Raw genomic sequence first — 26,615 nt, 5'->3', positions numbered from 1 at the left:
TGGTACTATGTACAAATGAAAATCAGCATGGAACAAATGTGAAATTGTAAACAACATGAGAAATACTCTTAAAAAACATTGTTTTAGTCTCTTTTCAATAAAAATGAGTTAATTTCTTCTCTTCCTTTTATTATCTCTCTCAAACTGCCTGCGTCCTAACAGAGCAGACAAGACTGCTGAACCCTATGTTTAAATAAATCATAAATGGACAATGTTTTCCTTCTATGATACCAAGTTCAAAATGGTCAACTCTCACGAGATATGATGGGCTCTAGCAATTTATCCTTCCTAGCAAACATGTACCTTTCATTCAATTTGGGGGCTGCCACTGAACCAGGTATAGGCAGACTTGGAACATAGTGATCAATTTCTCTCCCTGCTGTTCCTGGGCGCCTGGGTGGTTCAGTCAGTTAAGCATCTGCCCTCAGCTCAGGTCATGATCCCAGGGTCCTGGGATCAAACCCTGCATTGGGAATCCCTGCTCAGCGGGGAGCCTGCTTCTCCCTCTGCCTGCCTCTCCCCACCTCTCTCTCTGACAAATAAATAAATAAAATCTTAAAAAAATAAAATAATGGTGTTTCTTCAAAACATATTCTTGTAGTTCTGGGGCACCTGGGTGGCTCAGTCGGTTACGCATCTGAGTGACTCTTGATTTCGGCTCAGGTCATGATCTCAGGGTTGTGAGATGGAGCACCGTATCAGGGCTCCATGCCGAGGAGATGGAGTCTGCTTAAGATTCTCTCTCCCTCTCCCTCTGCCCTACATCCCCCCCCAAAATAAAAATAAAACATACTTTTGTAGTTCGAATGGGACTTCAGAAATAATAGAAATTTACCAATTAAAAGCCTCCTGAAAACAACCTTCCCCATTTCCCTGGTCGGCTCCAGTCCCTCAAAAGCCGACAGTAGATTCTGAAGCAGCCACATGGCCCTGGTTACATCTTTTCACAGTTTCAGTGCTTTGTTACCTCCTTTAAGCTTATTTTACTTATTCAAACTCTTCTCAATGCTCAGTGTAACTTACGTCACTTTCTTCTTCATACCCTATCAGGTCTTTGAAGAAATCAATTTAATGCAGAAATTTATTAACCTTTGGCTTCAACGATGTGTAAATCTTCTGAGAGGCAAACCACCCAATAATCCAGTTGCTTCCCGCAAATGTATAAACTCACATTTAACAAATTAGGATATTCATTGTTTTGGAATTGGCCTTTAAGTAAAATAAGCAGCTTTAAACACATATAAATCCAAAAGAAAAAGTATTCTTTATCTGGCAATTTCACTGGGTTTATACACAAAAGAATTGAAAGCAGGGTCTTACGAGATATTTGCATTCCTGTGTTCACAGCAACATTATTCACAATAGCCAAAAGGGGAAAGCAACCCAAATGTCCATCAAAAAATAAATGAATAAACAAAATGTGGTATATACATACAATGGAATATTAATATTATTCAGCCTTAAAAAGGAAGGAAATTGTGATACATGCTCTAACATGGATGAACACTGAGGACACATATGGTAAGTGAAAGAAGCCAGTCACGAAAGGACAAACACTATAAAAAGTCCCCAGAATAATCGAATTCACAGAGACAGAAAGAATCGTGTTTGCCAGACATTGGGGTGAGAGGAAGGAATGAGGGAATGCTGTTTAATGTGTAGAGAGTTTAAGTTTTATAAGAATGAGTTCTGGAGATTCACTGCATAACAATATAAATGTACTTAACACTTCTAAACTGTACACTTTAATAGTTTTATAAACTATCAATTTCATGTTATGTGTATTTTATTAAAATTTTTAAAAATCTTCTCTATGTCCCAAACTAAATCCTAGGGTTATAAACCCTTTCACTTTTGAACTACCACATTATCCATCATTTCAACAACACTTGGCAGGGTGAGAAGTCAAGCGAGACAAATAGCACTTTTCGAGTACCTTATGCTGCTTAATTACAGGTGTGTTGTCCGAAATAATTAGCTTTTATTTTATTTTATTTTTTAAAGATTTTATTTATTTATTTTGACAGAGAGAGACACAGCGAGAGAGGGAACACAAGCAGGGGGAGTGGGAGAGGGAGAAGCAGGCTCCCCACTGAGCAGGGAGCCCGATGCGGGGCTCGATCCCAGGACCCCGGGATCATGACCTGAGCCGAAGGCAGACACTTAACGACTGAGCCACCCAGGTGCCCCTGAAATAATTAGCTTTTAAAAAGGAATAGCCTTAACTCTCCTCTGGAACTGGTTAGTGATCTCAGTTTCCCTTCATTAAGTTCTTGACAGCTCAATGTCCTCACATCTGTCATTGTTTGGGAGACTGATTCCAAGAACATAAATTGCATCAAGGACTAGGCAACAAATTTATTCTGGTTCATGGGACAGATCTGAACCCATCTGTTTTCTAATCAAAAGCCATATTTGAATCAGTTTTGTTCCACCACAGTACCATGCCAATGGGAGCAATACAATCATACAGTATTTTCCTCCTTTCTATCCATGTAGTACAAGAAAAACAAATCAATTAGAACCGTAAGAGCATCCTCAGAAACAGGGTCTTTACAGGCTGTGGAATCTGCAATCTTTTCCATCTTTATCTGTTTATTCTTTAGACTACTATGATTACATTTCCTCTAAGTGACATGGTTTCTTTTAGAATTACATGGGGAGAAAATAGTCCCGTGTTGTAATAACTAACTTACCTTAATCTTTTTTTAAGTTGTAAACTGTCATGGATGATCCTTTTAACAAACTCTAATTCACCTCCTTCTGCCATGATTTCTGTGATACCTCCTGTATTTACGGAACTAGGTGGAGGTCTCCGAGGATTTCGAGAGTTTACTCCCTGCACGACAACAACAACATGTGGTGAAAAATTCTTATACCGTGAGACCAAGTCTTTGACTATAATCTAGTTCAAAGTAAGAATGCTGAGATGTAATTTAGTTTCCAAATATCATGCTAAATCTAGGATTTAAAAATCATTCAGCCATTGTAATATTACATTTTAAGCAACTGGATTCATGCTAATATTCTTCCCCAGGGTCTTTTTTACCTTCCATCTTTGTGATTTAACATATAAAAACTTTACCTTTTTTATGTAGCCTAATCTGTCACTTTTCTTTATGTTTTGTCTTAGTATCATGCACAGAAAATACTGCACCCAAAGATTATATAAATATTTACTTATGTTTTCTTCTAGTACTCTTATGATCTCACTTTTTAAATTTAAATATTTAATCCCCTCCTACCTCAAATCATATTAAAAAATTAAATAAAGATCTAAATATAAAAGCTAAAATCATAAAATTTCCAAAGAAAACATAGAAGTAAATCTTCATGACCTTCGATTAGGCAATGGTCTCTTAGAGAAATTGTACTCCTTAAAATTTAACTTATAGGCTGCAAAGGACACCAAGAAAGTGAAAATATGAGGTGCCTAGGTGGCTCAGTGGGTTAAGCGTCTGCCTTCGACTCGGGTCATGATCCCAGGGTCTGGGACTGAGCCCTGAGTCAGGCTCCTTACTCAGCCAGGAGCCTTCTTCTCTCTTCTTCCTCTCCTTCTGACCTGCCCCCCCCCAACCCCGCGCTTGTGCTCTTGCTCTCACGCTCTCTCTCTCTCAAATAAATAAAATCTTAAAAAAAAAAAAAAAATGAAAAGACAACCCACAGGAGAAAATGTTTGCAAATAATAAATCTAATAAGGAACTTATGTTTAGAATACATAAAGAATTCTTACAACAATAATAAAAAGAAAAATAATCCAATTTTTAAATGGGTAAAGGATCTGAACAGTCATTTCTCGAAAGAATATATACAAATTGCCAATAAGCACATGAAAAGATGTTTAACATAATTAGTCATCAAGGAAATAAACATCAAAACCAAGATGAGATACCACTTCATACCCACTAGGATGGCTATGATTAAGACAATATAATAACAAGTGTTAACAAGCACGTGGAGAAACTGGAAAGTGGAACCCTCATATACTGCTGCTGGTGGAATGAAAAATGATGCAGCCACTTTGGAGAACAGTCTGGCAGTTCTTCAAACAACTAAACAGAGTTACCATTTGACTCAGCAATTCTACTCCTAGGTATATACCAAGGAGAAATGTCTACACAAACATGTGTACATGAATGCTCACATTAGCATTATTCGTAACAGCCAAAAAGTAAAGACAACCCAAATGTCCATCAATGAATGAATGGATAAGTAAAATGTGGTATTTCCATACAATGGAATACTATTTGGCAATAAAAGGAAATTAAGTACTGATACATGCTACAGTAGGGATGAACCTTGAAAATGTACTATGTTTAGTCACAGTAACAAAAGACCACATATTGTATGATTCCACTTACATGAAATGTCCAAAATAGGCAAATCCATAAAGACAGAAAGCAGACTGGTGGTTACCGGGGACTATAGGAGCTATGGGAAACAGAGTAACTGCTAATGGGGATGGGGGGGTAGGGGAGTGATGAAATCATGTTCTAAAATGGACTGTGATGATAGCTGCACAACTCTGTGAATATACTAAGAATAACTAAATTCTACCCTTTAAGTGGGTAAATTGTATGGCATGTGAATTATATCTCAATAAAACTGATATAAAAAGAAATTTAGTTCTGATGCTAGTAATATTCTATTTCTTCATCTGGATGCTGGTTCCACAGGAGTGTTCACTTTGGAAAAGCCAATTTACACTTATGGCATGGGTACCTTTATGTATATATCTTCATATATACATAAAATATACTGCTGCTGGATTCCTCAGATATGTAAGCCAATAAACTTCCTTTATTAAGTCAATATGAATTGAGTCCTCAGGTGCTTGATACCAGAAACATCCTCATATAGCTTCCAAAATAAAAGCTGTTGTCTGCTCTTATCTTTGCAAATGTCAACAAGGTAAGTAAGTCAATTATCTTTTTTTTTAAGATTTTATTTATTGATTGATTGATCTGAGAGAGAGCACAACCAGGGGGAGCAGCAGAGGGAGAGGGAGAAGCAGGCTCCTCGCTGAGCAGGGAGCCCAACACGGGGCTCCATCCCAGGACCCTGGGATCATGACCTGAGCCAAAAACACAGACGCTTAACCGAATGAGCCACCCAGGTGCCCCTAGTCATTTGTCTTAAAGCAGAAGGTACTTTACCTTGGCTTCCAACTGATTGGCAAAAAAGGGAGGGTTGCACATGCAAAAATCATAGATTATCTCAGATTCTTCTTTAAGAGCATCCATCAGGAGTGTCTTCTGTGGTACTTTTACCACTAGGAGAAAAAATAGGAACTGTTAACTACTATTAATGCTGTGGTAGTTTTCAAATATGACCACAGATTCTATGACACTAGTTTCTTCAATGGGTAGAGTTTAATTTCCCTCTCCTTGAGTATAGGCTATACTCAGTGACTCACTTTTACTGAACAGAATGAATATGAAGTGAAAGGATGTCACTTCTGAGGCTAGGTCATAAAAGAAAAATGGCTTCCTCCTTGCCCTATTTCTTGAATTACTTGCACTAAGAGAAGCCAGGCTGACACACTGTAAGGTTGCTCAAGTAGCCTAGAGGAGAGATCCACGAGAATGAATCTAGCCTACTACCAATGACCAAGTTATATGAACCATCTTGGGAGCAAATCTCTTATCCCCAGTCAATCCTTCAGATGACTGCAAATTCATCAGACTAAACCAGAACCACCCAAGTAGGCCATGCCCAAATTTCCGGCCCACACAATCTATGAGATATTTGTTTAAAGTTGCTAGATTTTGGAGTAATTTGTAACACAGAAATGGACAACTGAAAAACACATTAACAATGTTAGTATCTCCCCTTATAATGATATGCTTAACACTAGTAAGAAAAGCCTTGTTTTTCCATAAAGAGACATAAATTCTCTTTAATGAAAAAAAGCAAATATGAACAGCTCTTCAAATATACAGTAAGCATAAAATTAAAAGTAACTGGTCACTAAGGGGACTTGACTATCTGTGGCACAGTTCCATGTACTGAAATAAAAAAGATGGTACACTTTAATCAACAGCAGGGTTTCCCTTTTAAAATCTTGGTGACGGGGCACCTGGGGAGCTCAGTTGGTTAAGTGTCCGACTCTTGGTTTCAGCTCAGGTTATGATCCCAGGGTAGGAATATCGAGCCCCCCATCAGGCTCCCTGCTCGGCAGGGAGTCTGCTTTTCTCCCTCTCCCTCTGCCCCTCCCTCCACTCGTGCTCTCTCTAAAATGACAAAAAATAAAATCTTGGTGACTAGGTTACTTCATGTACAGTTGATTTCCATTACTCGTGGTAGTTCTGTTTTATAAAGTCACCATGAACACTGAACTGGAACCAATGGCTCCTAAGAGAAATGTAAGGTTAGGTAACTATGAGCCTCTGGTCAAACAGTCTCAACAACTGATCAATATATAATTTTATTTTATGTGTATTTCTGTTTAAAGACATTTATTTATTTTTTTTTCAGTTTTCACTTTTATTTTTTTTTTAATTTTTTATTGTTATGTTAATCACCATATATTACATCATTAGTTTTTGGTGCAGTGTTCCATGATTCATTGTTTGTTCATAACACCCAGTGCTCCATGCAGAACGTGCCCTCCTCAATGCCCATCACCAGGCTAACCCATCCCCCTACCCCCCTCCCCTCTAGAACCCTCAGTTTGTTTTTCAGAGTCCATCATCTCTCATGGTTCGTCTCCGACACTTATTTATTTTTAAAAGACACCTTATTTTAACATACACTGCTGATTCATTAATACTGAAATGATGGCCCACAGCACTAGAACTCATGTCTGAATGAAGCTTATCTAACACATGTATTTTCCCTGTAAGGTTTGTCACATTCTTCTTATATTGAAGGAACACCTACTAGATACCACTTAAGCAGTTTCTTTAGGGGCCATTTTAAACAGCAAAATCACCAAGAAAAAGTACAAAAATGAAAAAAAAAAGTGACATTAAATAGACTATGAAAAGGACACTTGTTTATAGCAGAGAGCTGAAACAAAAAGGCAGAGCATCACCTTGTTCAATTTCAGCTGGGAACGTGCGTGTTGGATGACTCAAATTTTTTGCCACTCTGCACATGTCTGTAAATGACCCTAAAAGTACCTCGATTATTGATTTTGGGGTTAAACATAACCCCAAGCAGGGAAATTCACAAATACAGAATCCACAAATTATGAGGATCGACTATATTTACCATATTTCCTTCTGAGTTAACTCTGATAACAAAGCTGAAAACCCCATTACAATGTACCTTATTTTTTCTGTTCTACTTGTTTCATTTATTTTCTTCTTCCAAGATTTCATTTAAACTCAAGTTAGTTAACATATAGTGTAGTATTAGTTTCAGTAGAATTTAGTGATTCATCACTTACATATAACACCCAGTGCTCATCACAAGTGCCCTCCTTAATTCCCATCACCCATTTAGCCCATCCCTCACCCACCTCCCCTACAGCAACCCTCAGTTTGTTCTCCAACGTTAAGAGTCTCTTATGGTTTGCCTCCCTCTCTGTTTTATCTTATTTTATTTTTCCTTCCACAATATACCATATTTTTTAAAAATTACCAAAGTCTGTATATTAAAGCAAAAAATGAGATGTGTTAAATTATAAAAACAGATTATTAAACAGTGCTTGAAAGGGGTATTTATTCTGTAGAGCTAACCTTTTATAAGATCAGACAAATTATTCTGTTCCACATTTTTCTTCGCATAGTTGAAGCACATGTCATCTACTTCTGTTGCAAGGAAATACCAGCCATTTAAGGTTGTTCCAAGTAAAGGATAGATGCAGGATGCCCCAGTACCTAGTAAAACGAAAATGCAAAACATGTTGCACACACCAGAGGGAGAGGTGAGAATAACAAGCCAAAACACCATTCTTCTCTTCTTAGAATTCTTGTAACCTTAACAGTTTAAATCCTAAGCTGGTACCTGATTACATACATACTGTAGCTGCTGGGTTCTCTAGTCATTTCAGGTATGTCAGTCTTACCTCATAATGGGATTCAAATTTCTTAGAGGACAGCATCCTCTTCTTTTGTATGTTGTATTTAAAATGAAGTGTGCTACCAGGCTGGTGATCAAGGACTACAGGACTGATTAAAAATTATCAAAACACGTTAATTTACTTTATAAAATTTTTCATTTTAAATCTCACACAAAACTCGATTTTCTTAAATGAAATCAAAGCTTAAAATAGATCAATGTATATCCCGTTCCCCAAAAGCAGAAAAAAATACATAGGATGTAAAATTTTTAAGATTTTTTAAATGACCAATTCCCCACATATCTGTAAGTTGTTACTTCAAGGAAATCAAAGTTAAAACAAAAAAAACCTAAAAACAACAACCACAACAAAAACAACTAAAGAGAGATTTCATTTCTTAGATGTGATGACATGGAAAGACATCTGATCCAGATCCAAAACATCAATCACTGCTTGCCCCACCATGGTTTCAAGGGAGACATTTGAAGGCAAATGTTCCAGGCAAAAATCACTCTTTGACAACTAGGGTTTGGTCCTAAACTTGTATCCCCCAAGCATAGACTGGACTATATACTAACCACAAATACTGCTTTTATGACCACTGACTAATATTGGCCAATAAGATCCAAAGCACACATTCAAGAGAAGAAAAGCCAGTGATTCTCCTGAAGGCCTATGGTGGTCAGCACCTACCAGCCACTCCAGGCCTGCTCTCCCCTGACCACATCTTGGTGCCAGTCTAGTCTTATAAGGATTTGGCAAGAAGAGATGAGGGCTAGAGATACTCTTCACCCAGAGGAAACCCAGGGTCATCGTACTGCTTCTTCATTAAGTATTCTGAACAGGATGATAAAAGACAGGACAAAAGGGGCGCCTGGGTGGCTCAGTTGCTTAAGCGTCTGCCTTCGGCTCAGGTCATGATCCCAGGGGTTCTGGGATTGAGTCCCGTGTTGGGGTCCTTGCTCAGTGGGGAGCCAGCTTCTTCCTCTGCCTGCACGCATGCGCTCTCTCTCTCTCTGACAAATAAATAAAATCTTAAACAAAAAAGTAATTCTTTAGACCATGAGAGATGACTCCTTGCTCAGCAGTTGCTTCTCCCTCTGCCTGCTGCTCCCCTTGCTTCTGCTCACTCACTCTCTCTCTCTCTGACAAAATCTTAAAAAAAAGAAAAAGACAGGACAATAACTAACAGCCCTCTGACAGTCACCGTGACTGCTATACTTCCTATCATGTTTACTTATATCATCCTGGCCCTGAGGCTACTGGGCAAACACCTCCTTGGGGATGTATGAGGTAGTGAAGGAACGGGTGGTAAAGGGAACTCAAGCTCCTCTCAGAGGCCACAATTATTTAGTCCCTGCTAGCCATTCTGGTAAGCCAGAGTCATTAAGAGTAAGGAAGAAGCTCTGTAGGAAAAAAATACCTGGACCAGATGCCAAGCCTTGATTCTCACACAACTGCCTTTCTCTTCATACTTCAATTCATTTAAAAGCAAACAGCAAAAAAGAAAAAGTACTTTTCTTCAACTGCCCAAAGATCAGGTACCTCCAGGGTAATAAATACAGGTAAAGGACCTGTCCTCTGCCAAAAAAATCAAATTTCTCAATTCTTAAGACCAAAAAGACTTGAATTCTAACACCCTCAGAAAGCTGAATGACATTTTAAAATGGGTAATAATCCTTGTAATGATAAATAAAAATGGAAAGTGTATAATCATAGAATTAAAGCAAACTGATGGAGTCTGGGGGAAGAATTTATGTAAAATCCTAATTAGAATGAATGTGATTTCAGCAAGAGTGCCCCTTGTGAAGAGCTAAAATCCATTAACCTCCTATATCCTCAAGTGTTACTTTAGACAGTTTGGGGCATAATTAAAATAAATTAGTACCAAGTAGGCTCTTATGCTTTTTAACCTTTCTATACCCATCAGCCAATCTGCCATGAACATAAAAGGGCAGAGCTTTTGTTAAACCCCTCATTTTTACATAGTGCTTAGCTCATATGGGGCGTTCAGAGACTGAATGTTGAAGAATGATGTATTTAGGGGCACCTGGGTGGCTGAGTCAGTTGAGCGTCTACCTTCAGCTCGGGTCATGATCTCCAGGTCCTGGGATCGAGCCCCACATCAGGCTCCCTGCTCAACAGCAAGTCTGCTTCTCCCTCTCCCTCTGTGATCTCTCTTGCTCTCACACTCTAATACATAAATAGTATTTTTTTCTTTAAAGATTTTTTATTTATTTATTTGACAGAGAGAGACACAGCGAGAGAGGGAACATAATCAGGGAAGTGGGAGAGGGAAAAGCAGGCTTCCCACAGAGCAAGGAGCCCAATGCGGGGCTCGGTGACCTGAGCTGAAGGCAGGTGCTTAACAACTGAGCCACCCAGGTGCCCCAATAAATATATTTTTAAAAAAGAAAAGAATGATGTATTTATCCATGAACATTCAACAAATTATTTATTGGACACCTACAATGTGCCAGAAACTTTGCTGGGCCTTGGGATATTATAGTAAGCACAAAAGTAACAGGCTCTGCACTTGGTAATCTAGTGGTCAAGAAAGACATTAATCAGACAAGTGAATGTGTGGTTAAAAATAAATCAAATACCATGAAGGAAGAAACATGGTTTTCTAAAGCTCATAATCAAGAAAACTGTCTTCTGCTGGAAGGTCAGAGAAGGCTTTCTTGAGGAAATAAGGCTTGAGTTGACAACTACAGGATAAATGAGATTAACAAGGTAACGGTGGTGAAGTTACAGGCAGAGGGAACAACAGTACAAAGGCCTAAAATCATGGTGTCTTACTTATCAGAAGATCTAAAGACCACAAGTGTAAAAAACAAGGAAGCACACTGGATGAGGCTTAGAGAAGCTCAAAGAAGAGGGCAGAGAACAGACAATGGACATGCTAACAGATCAAGTCCTAATTGGGTGTTTCTCACAGAAGCAATAGGAAGTCATTAAAGTGATAAACATGTGACCAGGTATGGTACAGAGTTTCTGAAAAATGAAATGGAGAGGAAACAGAGTAGATGAGAAGAGTAGTTAAAAAGTAATTCTGGGGATGCCTGGGTGGCTCAGTTGGTTAAGCATCTGCCTTCGGCTCAGGTCATGATCCCGGGGTGCTGGGATTGAGTCCCGTGTTGGGGTCCTTGCTCAGTGGGGAGCCAGCTTCTTCCTCTGCCTGCACGCATGCGCTCTCTCTCTGACAAATAAATAAAATCTTAAACAAAAAAGTAATTCTTTAGACCATGAGAGATGACAGTGATTTGGACTGAGATGGTGACACTGGAAATGGAGAGAAGTAGATGATTTAAGAAATATATTTTTTTAAAGATTTATTTATTTATTTGTCAGAGAGAGACAGACAGAAGGCACAAGCAGGCTGAGCAGGAGGCAGAGGGAGAAGCAGACTCCCCAATGAGCAAGGAGCAGGACTTAATCCCAGCACCCCAGGATCATGACCTGAGCTGAAGGCAGACATTTAACCAACTGAGCCACCCAGGCATCCCAAAAAATATTTGAGAGACAAAACCAGCAGGGCACGTATTGAATGGAGCACTGGGTGTTATACACAATGAATCAGGGAACACTACATCAAAAACTAATGATGTAATGTATGGTGATTAACATAACATAATAAAATTTAAAAAAAAAACAACAGGAAATGATAATAGACAGTCTTGGTGAAAATGGGGAGATGTATCAAGGAATATCAAGGATGACAGGGTGGACTGTGGTAGATTCATTGAAATAAGGAATGAAGAAAGAGGACCAAGATCAGAAAGAAAAGAGTATGAGTCTGGTCTTGGACATGGCAAAGTCTGAGATGTTCTTGAGATATCCGTATTTCTGACATTTGGAACTAGAGCTCAAGATCTGAGTAGGCAGACTACATAAATTTGTGGGTTATTTGCATGGAGGTGGAAAATAGTCATAGATGTGGATGAAATTGCCTAGAGTTAGGATGCTGAATAAGAAAGGGCTAGGGGCGCCTGGGTGGCTCAGATGGTTAAGCGTCTGCCTTCGGCTCAGGTCATGATCCCAGGGTCCTGGGACTGAGTCCCGCATCGGGCTCCTACTAGGCGGGGAGCCTGCTTCTCCCCCTGCCTCTGCCTCTCTCTCTCTCTGACTCTCATGAATAAATAAATAAAAACATTTAAAAAAAAAAGGGCTAAAAACAGGGCACACCTGGGTGGCTCAGTCGATTAGGCAACTACCAGGGTCCTGGGATCGAGCCCTGCATCCGGCTCCCTGCTAGACGGGGAGTCTGCTTCTTCCTCTGCCCCTCCCCCTTGCTCATGCTCTCTCTCTCTCAAAAGTAAATAAAATCTTAAAAAAAAGAGAGAATTTAAAACCATATATACCTATGTCAATTCCTCTTCGGAGAGTATGTTTCTCAGAGTCCTGATGACCAATCAGATCTTCCACCCAATGAATGTAGTTGAGTCTCAAGGGAACTGTAGGAATCAGTCTTTCCAACGGGATATCAATAGAAAGTCCAAAATCTTCCTTTAGAAGAGTACAGGTCAGAGCTCTGACTGCTTCTGGGTCTTTAAAATTAAGACTGAGGAGTGGAGAAAAAGAAAGAAAACTGATTAGTAAGATTCACGGTGCTATACAAGCTCTATGGCGGCCAGACAGTACCAAACACCCACTTGGATTTCTAGGAGACCACACATACATAGCTATGTAGAGCATTCAGCGCAGTGACAAACACATATGGGTGCTTAACACAGCCACAGTATATGAAAGGCAGTATAAATTTCCACTGAAAACACTGCATTTTCATACAAGGAACATGGAGGACAGGAGTGCCTCTGTTCCAATTCCTGCCCGATTATCTCCTTACTTAGTTAATGTGACTTTGGACAAGTTATTTAACCTCCATGGGACTATTTCCTCAGCTGTAAAATGGGGATAATAATACCTGTATCATAGTGTTGCTGTGAGATAACCTGAGAAAAGTTAGCATAATGCCCAGTACATAGTAACTATTATACAAACACTGGCTATTTTTACTATTATCATTAACATCATTTGACTTTAGCACTTTTTAAAAATCATATTTAAAAGTGGAAAGAAAGCAGTATAAAATGCTTAATAATGAAAACAGGGTAAGATACTTAAATATTATAGATAACAATTTTAAAATGTATTTTTAGCAGCTTTACTGAGGTATAATTTACATAAAATTCATAAGTATACAATTCAACAGTTTTTATTATATTAAGAGTTGGACAACCATCACTACAATCCAGTTTTAGAACACTTCCATCACCCCAAAAAAGATACCTCGTGCCCATTTGCAAGCCATTCTTTATTTCCACTGTCAGCTCTAGGCAACCACTAATGTACTTTCTGTCTCCACAGATTTGCTTCTTGTGGACATTTTAACTAAATGAAATCATACAATATGTGGCCTTTATGTCTCGATTCTTTTACTTACCACAACCTTTGAGGTTCACCCATAGTGTAGCATGTATCAGTACTTCATTCCTTTACATGGCCAAATAACATTCCATTATAGGAATAACCGCATTAGTGGTTTGTTTATCCATTCACCACTTAATGAACATTTGGATTCTTTCACTTTTGGCTCTCATGAACAATGGCACTTTAAATATTCTCATGCAAGTGTTCGTATGATATTACTCATATATGATATTTACATTTAACTTTTTAAGAAACTTGTGCCAATATAATTATTTTAATGTTAAAATGTTCCTAAAGTGGAAACCTTAAAACAAAACTGAAGACCTTATTTATAAATGGGGCAATGAAAAGAGAGCAGAAAGCCAGGAGATGGGACTGAAACTAAGAAAGGAGCTTTGAGGGGTGCCTGGGTGGCTCAGTCATTAAGCGTCTGCCTTCAGCTCAGGTCATGATTCCAGGGGTCCTGGGATCGAGCCCCACATCAGGCTCCCTGCTCGGCAGGAAGCCTGCTTCTCCCTCTCCCACTCCCCCTGCTTGTGTTCCCTCTCTTGCTGTCTCTCTCTCTGTCAAGTAAATAAGATCTTTAAAAAAAAAAAAAAAAAAAGGAGCTTTGAAACTGCTCTAAATTTTGGCCTAAAGTTCTATGTTCCCATCTTAGCCATCAATTGACCAATCATTCTGAAAAACTCAATGCCCAGATGGAAGGAAGAGCGCTTTATCCACCTGGATACCATGGAAACTTCAGGGAGATACCATGGACCCAAGCTCCACCATCACCCACAGCAAAAATATTCTAGAGTATGGGAGTTCAGAAATCTGGACTCTAATTTAGAGTCTGCAATCAACTAGCCATGGACTGAAGGTCACTTCAATTCTTAGGTCTCAGTTTCTCCATCTATAAAACTAAGGAATTAAGACATAATAAAAATCCAAACCAAAAATCAAAAAAATGCTTCCAGGTAAAATTTTAAGGGTTTATGATGTATACTATGAATTAGTAAAATGGTATTCACTTAAATATTTGTAGAGCAAATTACAGAGACGTGGAACAATCAATAGTTACCGAAGACACAGGATAACCAAACACCAGTAAACATTTCCATTATCCTCCAGTCTGATACCTAACAAAATCTTTATTCTTCTGCTTTATGATAGTAAGCATTTAATAACACTATTAAACATATATTAAGGAATATACAATCAATGGTTGTAGATGACATGACCTACTCTTTATTTTTTTAAGGGCGGGTGCAGAGGGAGAAAGAATCTTAAGCAGGCTACACTCCCAGCATGGAGCCAACACAGGGCTCAATCTCAACCCTGAGAGACATGATCTACCCTTTAAAAAAACTGTTCAGAAAAACACAATTTTAGTAAGTAAAAGAATTTGCAAAGAGTGATGATGAGCAGGATTAGATTTCAGGAATATATACAAAATTTGTTATCTATACAAAAACTGCACTCTATTACTTGAATATATGGTTTCTTATGACCTTTAAGAATGCTTCAGGGTTGGGAACCTGGGTGGCTCAGTCAGTTAAGCATCCGAATCTTGATTTTGGTTCAGGTCATGCTCTCAGGGTCCTGGGATGGAGCCCCACATCGGGCTCCCTGCTCAGCAGGGAGTCTGCTTCTCCCTCTCCCTTTGCCCTCCCCACCCCAGCTCGTGCTCATTCTCACTCTCAAATAAATAAAATCTTAAAACAAAACAAAACAAAAACAAAAACAAGAATGTTTCAGGGTACTAGTTTGTAGTAAAAAAGTAAAAGATATTAAGAACAAAGCTTTCACTGGGAGCGTAAATTGGCGCAGCCACTATGGAAAACAGTATGGTGGTTCCTCAAAAAATTAAAAATAGAACTACTGAGAGAGAGAGAGAGAGAGAGACAAACCAAGAAACAGACTCTTAACTAGAGAACTGATGGTTACCATCAGAGGTCTGAAATAGGTGATAGGGATTAAGGAATGAACATGCTGTGATGAGTACTGAATAATGTATAGAACTGTTGAAACGCTATTATTATATACCTGGAAACTAATATAAAACTGTAATATAAACTATACTGGAATTTAAAAAAAAATAGAACTACCATATGGGCCAGCAATTCCACTTCTGAGTATCCAAAGAAAATGAAAACACTAACTCAAAAAGATATATGCACCCCTAAGTTCACTGCAGCATTATTTACAATAGTTAAGACATGTAAACAACCTACATGTCCATCGATGAATAAATGGATTAAAAAATGTGAAACCACACACACACACACACACACACACACAGAGGAATACTATTCAGCCATAAATGAGTGAAATCTTGCCATCTGCAACAACAATGGTGGACCTTGGCATCGTGCCAAGTAAAATGGATCAGACAGAGAAAGGCAAATATCGTATGATCTCACTTAAATGCAGAATCTAAAATGAAAAACAAAAAACACCTCATAGGGGTACCTGGGAGGTTCAGTCAGTAGAGCATACAACTCTTGATCTTAGGGTTGAGCCCAAGCCCCACACTGTGGGTAGAGTTTATTTAAAAAACAAAAACAAAAAAACCCCGTCATAGATAGGAAACAGATTGGTGGTTGCCAGAGACAGAGGGTAGGTGAAATGGCGAAGGGGGTCAAAAGGTATAGATTTCCACTTATAAAATAAATAAGTCATGGAGATGTAATGCACAGCATGGTGGCTACAGTAAATACTATATTGCAAATTTGAAAGTTGCTAAGAGAATCTTAAAAGTTCTCATCACAAGAAAAATTTTGTGACTATATGATGACAGATATACTTATTGTGATCCTTTTTGATATATACAAATATTGAACCATCAGGTTATATACCTAAAACTGATATATGTCAGTTACACCTCAGTTTTAAAAAATGAAATTTTAATATAATCTATAGCAAACAGAAAGAAGATGGCTATCGTGGAATCTCAAGAGATATAATCAGAACCTAGAAGCAATGAGCATACCTAGTGTTCCAAATCTTGGTTTCCAAATACCACTCCCACTAAAAGGAATCAGAGGTCCTTAGCTGAATGGCTATTTCAGGTATGAAGTAGGAGAAAGTTTAAGATGAGCCTGGAACACTTTGTTATATCAGAAAACAGGACATGCTCAAAGATGAGGAAAGTCAAAAGGACATGGGCCAGTCAATGAGGCTCCCACTGACCAAATCTGGCACAATTTGAATGAAGAATGCTATCAAGGGATTATAGCCACAGAATAAAAGAAAGATACAAGAGTCCATACTTACATAAATAAATGGGGGAGAAAACACAGCTCTTATTTACAGTGGGATGATAATGAACAAATGTAGAAGAAATGAAGGAGCTAGAAAATTACACTTGGCAATCACCATGTTCCTGTTTCAATTAAGATTCATCAACGGGGATGCCTGGGTGGTCAGTCATTAGGCGTCTGCCTTCCGCTCAGGTCATGATCCCAGGCTTCTGGGATCGAGCCCCACATCGCCCCACATCGGGCTCCCTGCTCCGCGGGAAGCCTGCTTCTCCTCCCACTCCCCCTGCTTGTGTTCCCTCTCTCACTGTGTCTCTGTCAAATAAATAAATAAAATCTTTAAGTAAAAAAAAAGAATCATCAATGGATGCTAAAAACAGTAGATAAAAGTTCAATGACAAACAGAGTATTTACAAGGTCTCAAAGTACTTCCCCACAAATTATCAATTACAAAGGAGAAAACAGTAACTCTATAATGAAGAAATCTGATGAATACCACCTTATGCGATCAAAGTTAACACCACTAATTATGGGACAAACTGACATCATATGCTTCAATGAAACATCAAGAAGGACAAAACAGGGGTGCCTGGGTAGCTCAGGTGGTTAAGCATGTGGCTCAGTCAGTTGAGCATGTGCCTTCTGCTCAGGTCATGATCCCTGGGATCAAGCCCCACATTAGGCTCCCTGCTCAGCGGGGAGCCTGCTTCTCCCTCTGTCTGCCACTCCCCCTGCTTGTGCTCTCTCTCTCAATGACAATAAATAAATAAAATCTTAAAAAAAAAAAAGCATGCAAAATGAAATGGAATTCAGGAATGAGACAGTGGTGATAACAGCACAATACTGTCCACATACTAAAAACCACTGATTTATACAATTTAAAAAGGTGAATTTTACAGTATGTGAACTATATCAAAATAAATAAAATGAACATGAAGTTAAAAATCAGAGAAAAAATAATTGGGGCACCTGGGTGGCTCAGTCAGTTAAACGTCTGACTCTTGGTTTCAGCTCAGGCCATGATCTCAGGGTCATGGGATCAAGCCCCGCCTCCAGAGCCCTGCCTCGGTGGGGAGTCTGCTTGTCCCTTTCCCTCCACCTCTGCCACTGCCTGCCAAGTCCCCACCCCCACCGCTCATGCTCTCTCTCTCAAATAAATAAATCTTAAAAAAAAAAAAAAAGCTAGAGAAAAAATAATATGGGAGAGGCAGATAACAGAGACCCCTCATACACAGAATTGGTGTTCCTGAATAAGAGACCCAAAGAAGATAATCCCCTCTCCTCAAAAGATTAACCGAGCCCTTAGAAGAAAAACCAATTCAGAATTAGCAATACCAACACATATACCAGAAAAGTACTAGACTTTAAGGATTAAGAGAAAAAAACTACACATCTAGGAAAAAAGTTAAACCACCTATTGGGGAAAGAAGGGCAGCAAGGTAAAATGACTGGCTTCAGGGGGGTGCGTGGCTCAGTGGGCAGAGCAAGCAACTCCCCTTGATCTCCGGGTTGTAAATTCAAGCTCCACACTGGGCACAGAGATTACTTAAAAAATAAAATCTTAAACAAACAGAAAAGACTGGCTTCAGACTTCCACAGCACTATTCAATAGCAGAAAAGAAAAGGACACAGACTACAAAGCCCTTGGTGGGGGGGAAATGTCACTCAACAATTTTATACTTAGCAAAATTGTACTTTAAGTATGACAACACATAAACAATTTTATACTTAGCAAAATTGTACAAGTATGACATTTTTTGAGCATACAAGAACTCAAGGAACATAGCTTCCATGATCCCTTTGTGGAAAAAAACAATCCTAATGGAAAAGTTCAACCAACCAAGGGACAAAGAAAGAAACTAGGGCAGGGGCACCTGGGTGGCTCAGTCGGTTAAGCAGCTGCCTTCGGCTCAGGTCATGATCTCAGAGTCCTGGGACTGAGCCCTGCGTCGGGCTCCCTGCTCAGCAGACAGCCTGCTTCTCCCTCTCCCTCTGCCTGCCGCTCTGCCTATCTGTGCTCTCTATCTCTCTGTCAAATAAATAAATAAAATCTTTAAAAAAAAAAAAAGAAATTGGGGCAATAGACTAGCAGTGAACTATTTTAACCAAAGAACTAAGATTAAAACAATCTGTGGCTACACCACAGAATGTAAATGTTTGTAAACCATAATCATGTACACATAATTAAAACTGAGGGGAGATGGAAAAAGAAGAGGTATTTAAATACATTATTTCCTCAACATGGGTCAAAAGATTTCATGCAAAGCTGATAATAGCAGAGACAGAAGTACACATTTAAGAATATAAAAAAGAATATAAACACTAGAAAATTAAGAGAAATAATATAATCAAATAAAATCAGGTGGTGAAGAAAAGGGAGATGAAAACCAGATCACAAAGTGTAAAGAGAGAAAAAAGAAGCATCAAAACAAAGCACATTGTAAAATAAATGTGAATGGTAAACTCTATTATAAGACTCTCAGATTAGATTATAAAGACAAAACCACTAATCTATCCTGTAAACAAAAACTATGCCAAAACACAGTGATCCAAAGATTGAAAATAAAAGTTTAAGCAAAAGTATACCAGCCAACTGTAAGGAAAAGAGAAACCGGCAGGCATTACCTTTCACTAGATAACCATCAATTCTGAGGGGGAATAAAAAGCACTCAATGAGATGAAGAAGCAACTGTGTAGGAAGAGTCAGAAATACGAAATGCCAGAGCGAAGTCCAGAGAATAGTAATTTCTTCCTTTTTTTGTTTTTGTTTTTTAAAGTAAACTTTACCCCCACTTGGGGCTCAACTCATGACCTCAAGATCAAGAATCACATGCTCTGGCAACTGAGCTAGCAAGGCACCCTGGGGAGGACAGTAATTTCAAAAGTGATAACCCCTTTCCATTTAGGTGGGGATTGGTGAGCTTTTAAAGACTAGTTTCTACAAAACAATGCAAGTAGAAGTTTACTGTATCAATATAGGCTAGCAATAAAAAGTCTCATTAAAAATATATTAAGCCTATTTAAAGGGGAATTAAATCTATTCCTAGACATCTAAGTAGTTATATATTAATTTTGTCATTTGTGGGGGCTGATAAAAGAGAATCAGTCCATGGCAAAGCAACCATAAACACATTTCTGCTTCACTCAATTGCACAGCAATTGCCTCACTCAATTTTCAAAAAAAATGACTTGTATTACCTTTGGATTTCTTCCTCAATTAAAAGCAGTACAGGGCGCCTGGGTGGCTCAGTTGGTTAAGCGACTGCCTTCGGCTCAGGTCATGATCCTGGAGACCCGCATCGGGCTCCCAAGTCTGCTTCTCCCTCTGACTCTCCCCCCACCTCATGTGCTTTCTCTCTCTCTCATTCTCTCTCTCTCAAATAAAATCTTAAAAAAAAAAAAAAAAGCAGTACAATCTCAGATTCAACAAGATAAATGATGTAGCAAAAATAAAAGGGGGGAGGTATTAAATCTATAAAAACTTTACTTTTAATTCTAATAAAAATGTTATATTTTACTCCTGTGAAATCTGTCAAGTATGTGAAAAAGATGGGACAACTCCATTTCCTTCAATAAGAGAGAAATAAAAACCAAATTTTTACATATGGAAAGTTTACATCTGAGTACCACAATAAGGCATTCAAATGAATTCACATCCTTTATTCTATAACAGTAGCTTAATCTATTTAGCTTCACTGCTAAACATACAAATTATGCCCCAATATAGTGTCTATGTTCAAAGCCTTAAAATCCAAAATGTAAAAATTCACAACTTTTCTATCAAAGAAACTTAATAGCCTAGATACCTTATAAAATAAGCTTGAACAGTGTAACAGCAACAGCAGGACCCCTGACATGACATAATTACTATTCCATAACTTCTGAATGTTACTTTGCATTGGCATTTTGAATAAAATTATGAAAGTCAGGGACTGCACACTCAAATATTTACATGGTGTTACTCAAAATGCCAGTCCCTAACAAGACACAGAGCTTGTGCTAGCCTGTACATCAGCACACCGAAGAAAGGCATTCAACCAAGGAAACGTCTGTTGAACTTAAACATGTAGCACAAGGCCCTTATCTCTGCAGACAGTAACAAATAGTTTGTGGACAAGCCACTAGTTCAATAACCACACTTTTAGTAGCATTATGCTAGATGACACAAATGGCCATTTCAAAGATTACGATCACCACTCAATTCCAGGTAGTTAATGTCAACTGAGTTTACCAGCCATTTTGCCAGATCTCTAAAATTTTCAAAGGAAACCAACAAACCATAATTTTATATGAAATTTCCCTGATTCTTAAAATCTATGTGGGCAATAAACAACTGCAAGCCTTACACAATTCACAGGCTGACAGGTTGTAACCTATATTGTAAACAGTGGAATTCTAAAAAAAAAAAAAAAAAAAAAAAAAAAAGCTGGGATACTTGGCTCCCCTATGCTTTTTTAAAGATGAAGTAAGTATAGGGCGCCTGGGTGGCTCAGATGGTTAAGCATCTGCCTTCGGCTCAGGTCATGATCCCAGAGTCCTAGGATCGAGTCCCGCATCGGGCTCCCTGCTAGGCGGGGAGCCTGCTTCTCCCTCTGCCTCTGCCTCTCTCTCTCTCTCTCTCTCTCTCTCTCTGACTTTCATGAATAAATAAATAAAACATTAAAAAAAAAGATGAGGTATAAAAATGTTTCAATCCCAGGGTGCCTGGCTGACTTAATCTCAGGGTTGTGAGTCTGAGCCCCACGTTGGGTGTAGAGATTACTTTACTTTGTTCAACTGAGTTATACAGAATAGATTTTTAAGAAGTTGTGACAGTGGGCATTTATTCCTTTATTCATTCGACAGACATTTATCATGCATCAACTATGTGCTAGGCATTGTGCAAAGTGCTAGAGATACTGCAGTATGCAAATACAGACATGATCTCTCCCTTCACGACAGTGACAGTCTGGTAGAGGTTAGGTATTCATCCAAGAATCACTCAAATACATGTAAAATTGTCACTGTGCTCAATGCTGTAAAAGATAGGTACAAGGTGCTGTGAAATCTACGTAATTAGTAGAACTACCTTAGAAAAATCAGAAAAGGTAACTGAGCTAATAACTGAGAGCAGAATAAAAATTAAGAAAGAACGAACTAAGGGAAGGGAACACCGCATTAACATGGGTTAAGAGGCTGGATAAAGGTGGTGGTGGCAAAGCCAGGGGAAAGTGAAAAGAATTAAGAGACATTCAGGAGGGAAAATTTATAAGATTTGGTGATGGACTTGTATGTGAGAGAAAGGATGTATACATAGATATCCCCTAGGGTTCTGGCTTGTTCAACAGGATAGACCTTGCCATTCACTAAAATTGGGAACTCTGACAGAAAACCATTTTTTAGGATAAATATCATAAATCTGAGCTGAATCTGAGACATCCAAGTGGAGATACTGAGGAAGCAGTGACCTCTAGGTATAGAGCCCAGAAAACTGGTCTGGGGAAAACAAATGTATGGGTGATTTGCAAACAAGTCAGGTCCTGGAGGGATGAGAATGCTTAAGGGGAAAATACGAAATTAGAAGAAAAGAGAGCTCTGCACTAAGCCTTGAAGACTCCTTGAATGTCTGTATATACAATCATTACAAAGGAAGCTACAAAAGGACAGAAAGGGTAGAATAGTGTGGTGCCAAGGAAGCCAAGGGAATAGAATGTCCATGAAGAACAGTGTCAGCAAAGTAATGTGCTTCTCAAAAGTCAACTGAAAACCAAAATTGCATTTAGTGACACAAGATCACTGGAGACCTTTTTCAAGAGCTGCTTTGGTAGTGATGGAATTAGAAACCACCCTAGAATGAGCTGACGATTAAGTATGGTGTGTAAAAATAAACAATTCTTCAAGAAGTTGTTACCCAAGAGAGAAGTGAGATGGGGCAGTGTAAGTGGTAGTGCTGATGGAGAGATTTTATTAGTATTTTTTTTAAGACTTTATTTACTTGACAGAGAGAGAGAGAGCACAAGCAGGGGGAGCGGCAGAGGGAGAGGGAGAAGCAGGCTCCCCCACTGAGCAGGGAGCCCGATGTGGGGCTCGATCCCAGGACCCCGGGATCATGACCTAAGCCGAAGGCAGACCCCTATTAGTAATTTTTAATTGAAGACAAAAATGTTTAAAGTCAATGGGAAGTCACAAAGACCACCTATTATGATTCTATTTATACGAAATGTCCAAAACATGCAAATATATAGAGAAAGTAAGCAGATTAGTGGTTGCCAGGGGCTAAAGAGAGAGAGGAAGGATTTGGGAGGGACTGCTGAATAGGTTTCTTTCCAGGGTGACGAAAATGTTCTGGAATTAGTGGTGATGCTTGCACAACCCTGTGACATATTAAGAACAATTGAACTGTACACTGATTTTAGGGCCGCCTGGGTGGCGTAGTTGGTTGAGCATCTGACTCTTGGTTTCAGCTTGGGTTGTGATATCACGGTTGTGGGATCGAGCCCCAAATGGGGCTCTGCGCCAACTGCAGAGTCTCCTTGGGTTTCCCTCTCCCTCCGCCCCTCCCAGCTGTGCGCATGCATTTTCTCTTTCTCTCTCTCAAATAAATCCTTAAAAAATAAATAAAATGATTTTATAGTATGTGAATTATATCTCAAATTTCTAAAAAGTCAGAGAAGAAGCCAGTTGATAGAGAGAGATTAAATAATTAGTAGAAGGAAAATTAGACGAAGGTTCCTGAGAAGAAGGGAGAGTATGGGATCCACATGACAGATCTGATTAGGATATAGTAATAATAGTAACAGTGAGAATTATGAATAATAATTTGTTGAATAAAACCAAAAGCAGACCCATGGTCTTTTGTTGTGTTTTCCACCAACTCATACTTAACCATGACTGATTTTTTGGTGGGGGGGGTGAGAGAAAGAGGAGAGAAGTGGGCAGAGAGAGAGAGAGAATTTTAAGCAGGCTCCATGCCCAGAGTGGACCCCAACATGGGGCTCGATCTCACAACCTGAGCCAAAATCAGGAGTTGTACATTTAACCAACTTAGCCACCAAGGCAACCCCCTAAAAATTTTTAACTTTAACATCCCATAGGTCAAATAAGCAATTAGATAGTAATATCATACAAAAAAAAAAAGAGATCCTGGAACAGTGGAAATGACTATTATTAACAACCTTAGACTAACCAAAGAACCCAAAATCCTACTTGCAAAATTACAAGAAACTGTGATCAAACTGATCTCTTAAATGCAGATCCCTGTGCTAAAAAGCAGATGACAGGAAATAAAAACCTAGTCATCCAAACACCTCTTTGGCCTTCCAAGTACAGTTAAGAGTACTGCAACTTTTCTAGCAAAGCCCAGTGACTTACCTTAAATTCACTTTAAAAACAAAAAACAAAATACTTAGAAAAAAAAAAAAACTTTGGGAGAACCTGGGTGGCTCAGTCAGTTAAGCAGCTGTTTCTAGATTTTAGCTCAGGTCAAGATTTCAGAGTCTGGGATCAAGCCCCACAGAGCCCCACGTCTGGCTCCACACTCAGCAGAGAGTCTGCTCCCTCTCCCTCTGCCCAGCCCCACCCCTGCACTCTCTCTCAAGTAAGTAAATACATCTTTAAAAAAAAGTTTGGGGGGCATTTGGGTGGCTCAGTCGGTTAAGTGTCTGCCTTCAGTTCAGGTCAGAATCTCTGGGTCCGGGGATTGAGTCCTGCATCAGGCTCCCCACTCAGCAGGGAGCCCGGTTCTCCCTCTCTCTCTGTCTGCTGCTCCCCCCTGCTTGTGCTCACTCTCTCCCTCTCTCTAATAAATGAAATCTTTAAAAAAAAAAAACCCAAACTTTTATAAAGTTCAGCAGTAAGAGAACCTTAAAAAAATTTAAGTTTCATATTACAGAAATTTTAGGAACAATCTAAAAGTAATCAATGAGATTAGTATGCAGTCACTAAAAGGACTAAGACTGAGAGGCGCCTGGTGGCTCAGTCAGTTAAGCATCTGCCTTTGGCTCGGGTTGTGATCCCAGGGTCCTGGGATCAAGCCCCATGTCAGGCTCCCTCTCCCTCTGTCCCCCCAACCCCCGCTTGTGCTCTCCTCACTTTCACTCTTTCTCTCTCAAATAAATTAATAAAACCTTAAAAAAAAAAAAAGAGTAAGACTGGGCTGGGCCACATATTATTGTATGAAGAGAGAGAGATATATATATATATATGTATATATGAAAAAAAAAACACCTTTGAATAAAAGCATATACATACATCATGATCACATTCTTGTACAAAAAGACCCTACAAAAACCAAACAAAAATGATCCTGTGTGGGGCGCCTGGGTGGCTCAACTGGTTAAGCGACTGCCTTCAGCTCAGGTCATGATCCTGGAGTCCCAGGAATGAGTCCCACATCGGGCTCCTTGCTTAGCAAGGGAGCCTGCTTCTCCCTCTGACCCTTTCCCCTCTCATGTGCTCTCTCTTTCTCTCTCACTCATTCTCTCTCAAATAAATAAAATCTTAAAAAGAAAAATACGATCCCGTGTGTGTATATATATAAAAAAAAGTCTGAAAGGGTTTTTTTTTTTTAAAGATTTTATTTGTTTATTTGAGAGAGAGAGAATGAGAGACAGAGAGCACGAGAGGGAAGAGAGTCAGAGGGAGAAGCAGACTCCCTGCTGAGCAGGGAGCCCGATGCGGGACTCGATCCTGGGACTCTAGGATCATGACCTGAGCCGAAGGCAGTTGCTTAACCAACTGAGCCACCCAGGCGCCCAGGGTTTTTTTTTTTTAAGATTTTTATTTATTTATTCATGAGAGACAGAGAGAGAGAGGCAGAGGGAGAAGCAGGCTCCCAAGGAGCAGGGGGCCCGATGCGGGACTCGATCCCAGAATTCTGGGATCATGACCTGAGCTGAAGGCAGACGCTTAACCATCGGAGCCACCCAGGCACCCTAAAAAATCCGAAAGGGTTAAGAGCCACTTCTGGATATGCAAATAGGTGGATGAATAGGGTAGACACTTCCACTCTCCTCATATTTTTGTTTTATCTGAATACATTTGACATATCACCTTCATAACAGCGTTTTATAACCATATGGAAAATGCTCATAATGTCACGTGGGGGGAAGAAAAAGTCTTATTATTATACCTGTATCAAAATTACAATCACAAAAAATACTACACATGCATAAGGACAAGGACTTTGAAAGGAACACAAAGCAATTTGGTCTTCTGGGGGTGGAAGAATGGTGACATTTTTCTTTTATGTCTGCAACATTACCATCATAAATGTAGTTAGGAAGGATATATTTCTATAATTTTCCCATTAAGGGTTCTATAATGTCTGTATAATTTCAAAAAAGAAAAATCCCCTTTCCCAAAAACGGAAAACAGGCCCCTGGCTCCAGGATACTTTTCCACGGAAGAGGGACAATTCTGTTGGAAACCAAACCAGGAGATTTCCCACGGTGACAACAATCACCAAGGAGAGTACTGCAGTCTAAGCATTAATTACACAGCTTCGTGAAACATTTGGAGCAAGAGAAACAGCATTGTAATTAATGTTTTCTTAGTGTCTTCAAAGAGAGTTGTTGTTTATATAAACAATTTTTGTTATGAAAAAATATATATATGTTCACCTTGAGGGACTACAGCATACAATTTATTAATAAGGAACTACATCTTTTTTTTTTTTTTTTAAAGTAGGCTCCATGCCCAGTGTGGAGCCCAATGCGGGGCTTGAATTCACGACCCTGAGATCATGACCTGAGCTGATATTAGGAGTCAGATGCTTACCCTACTGAGCCACCCAGGTGTCCCAATAAGGAACTACATCCTAATCACCAAAATGTACAAGACATCAAGCAGAGACTAGTGTAATTAAAGAAACTGAAAAAAAATCTATGAAGAGCTGATTCTTACACTTTGTTAGCAAGGCAAATATTCACTTTCTTCCAAGAAAACACAGACAC

General features: G+C 39.1%; 1 protein-coding gene across 2 annotated transcripts in view; it reads right to left on the bottom strand.

Annotated features, from left to right (window-relative positions):
- The window catches only part of METTL16 (methyltransferase like 16), a 73,685-nt gene that overhangs the window by 31,824 nt on the left and 15,246 nt on the right, over positions 1-26,615 (bottom strand). For both annotated transcript variants that reach the window (XM_027625846.1, XM_027625847.1), the window contains exons 3-6: positions 12,373-12,572; positions 7,686-7,826; positions 5,157-5,272; positions 2,697-2,839 (exon numbers count right to left, since the gene is read on the bottom strand). In XM_027625846.1, the coding sequence (XP_027481647.1) occupies positions 2,697-2,839; positions 5,157-5,272; positions 7,686-7,826; positions 12,373-12,572 (600 nt within the window). The remainder of the gene's footprint in view (positions 1-2,696; positions 2,840-5,156; positions 5,273-7,685; positions 7,827-12,372; positions 12,573-26,615) is intronic.

The sequence above is a fragment of the Zalophus californianus genome, chromosome 16 (genome assembly GCF_009762305.2).
Source record: "Zalophus californianus isolate mZalCal1 chromosome 16, mZalCal1.pri.v2, whole genome shotgun sequence".
Classification (NCBI taxonomy): Eukaryota; Metazoa; Chordata; class Mammalia; order Carnivora; family Otariidae; genus Zalophus; species Zalophus californianus.
This window is presented reverse-complemented; position numbering and strand designations above follow the sequence as displayed.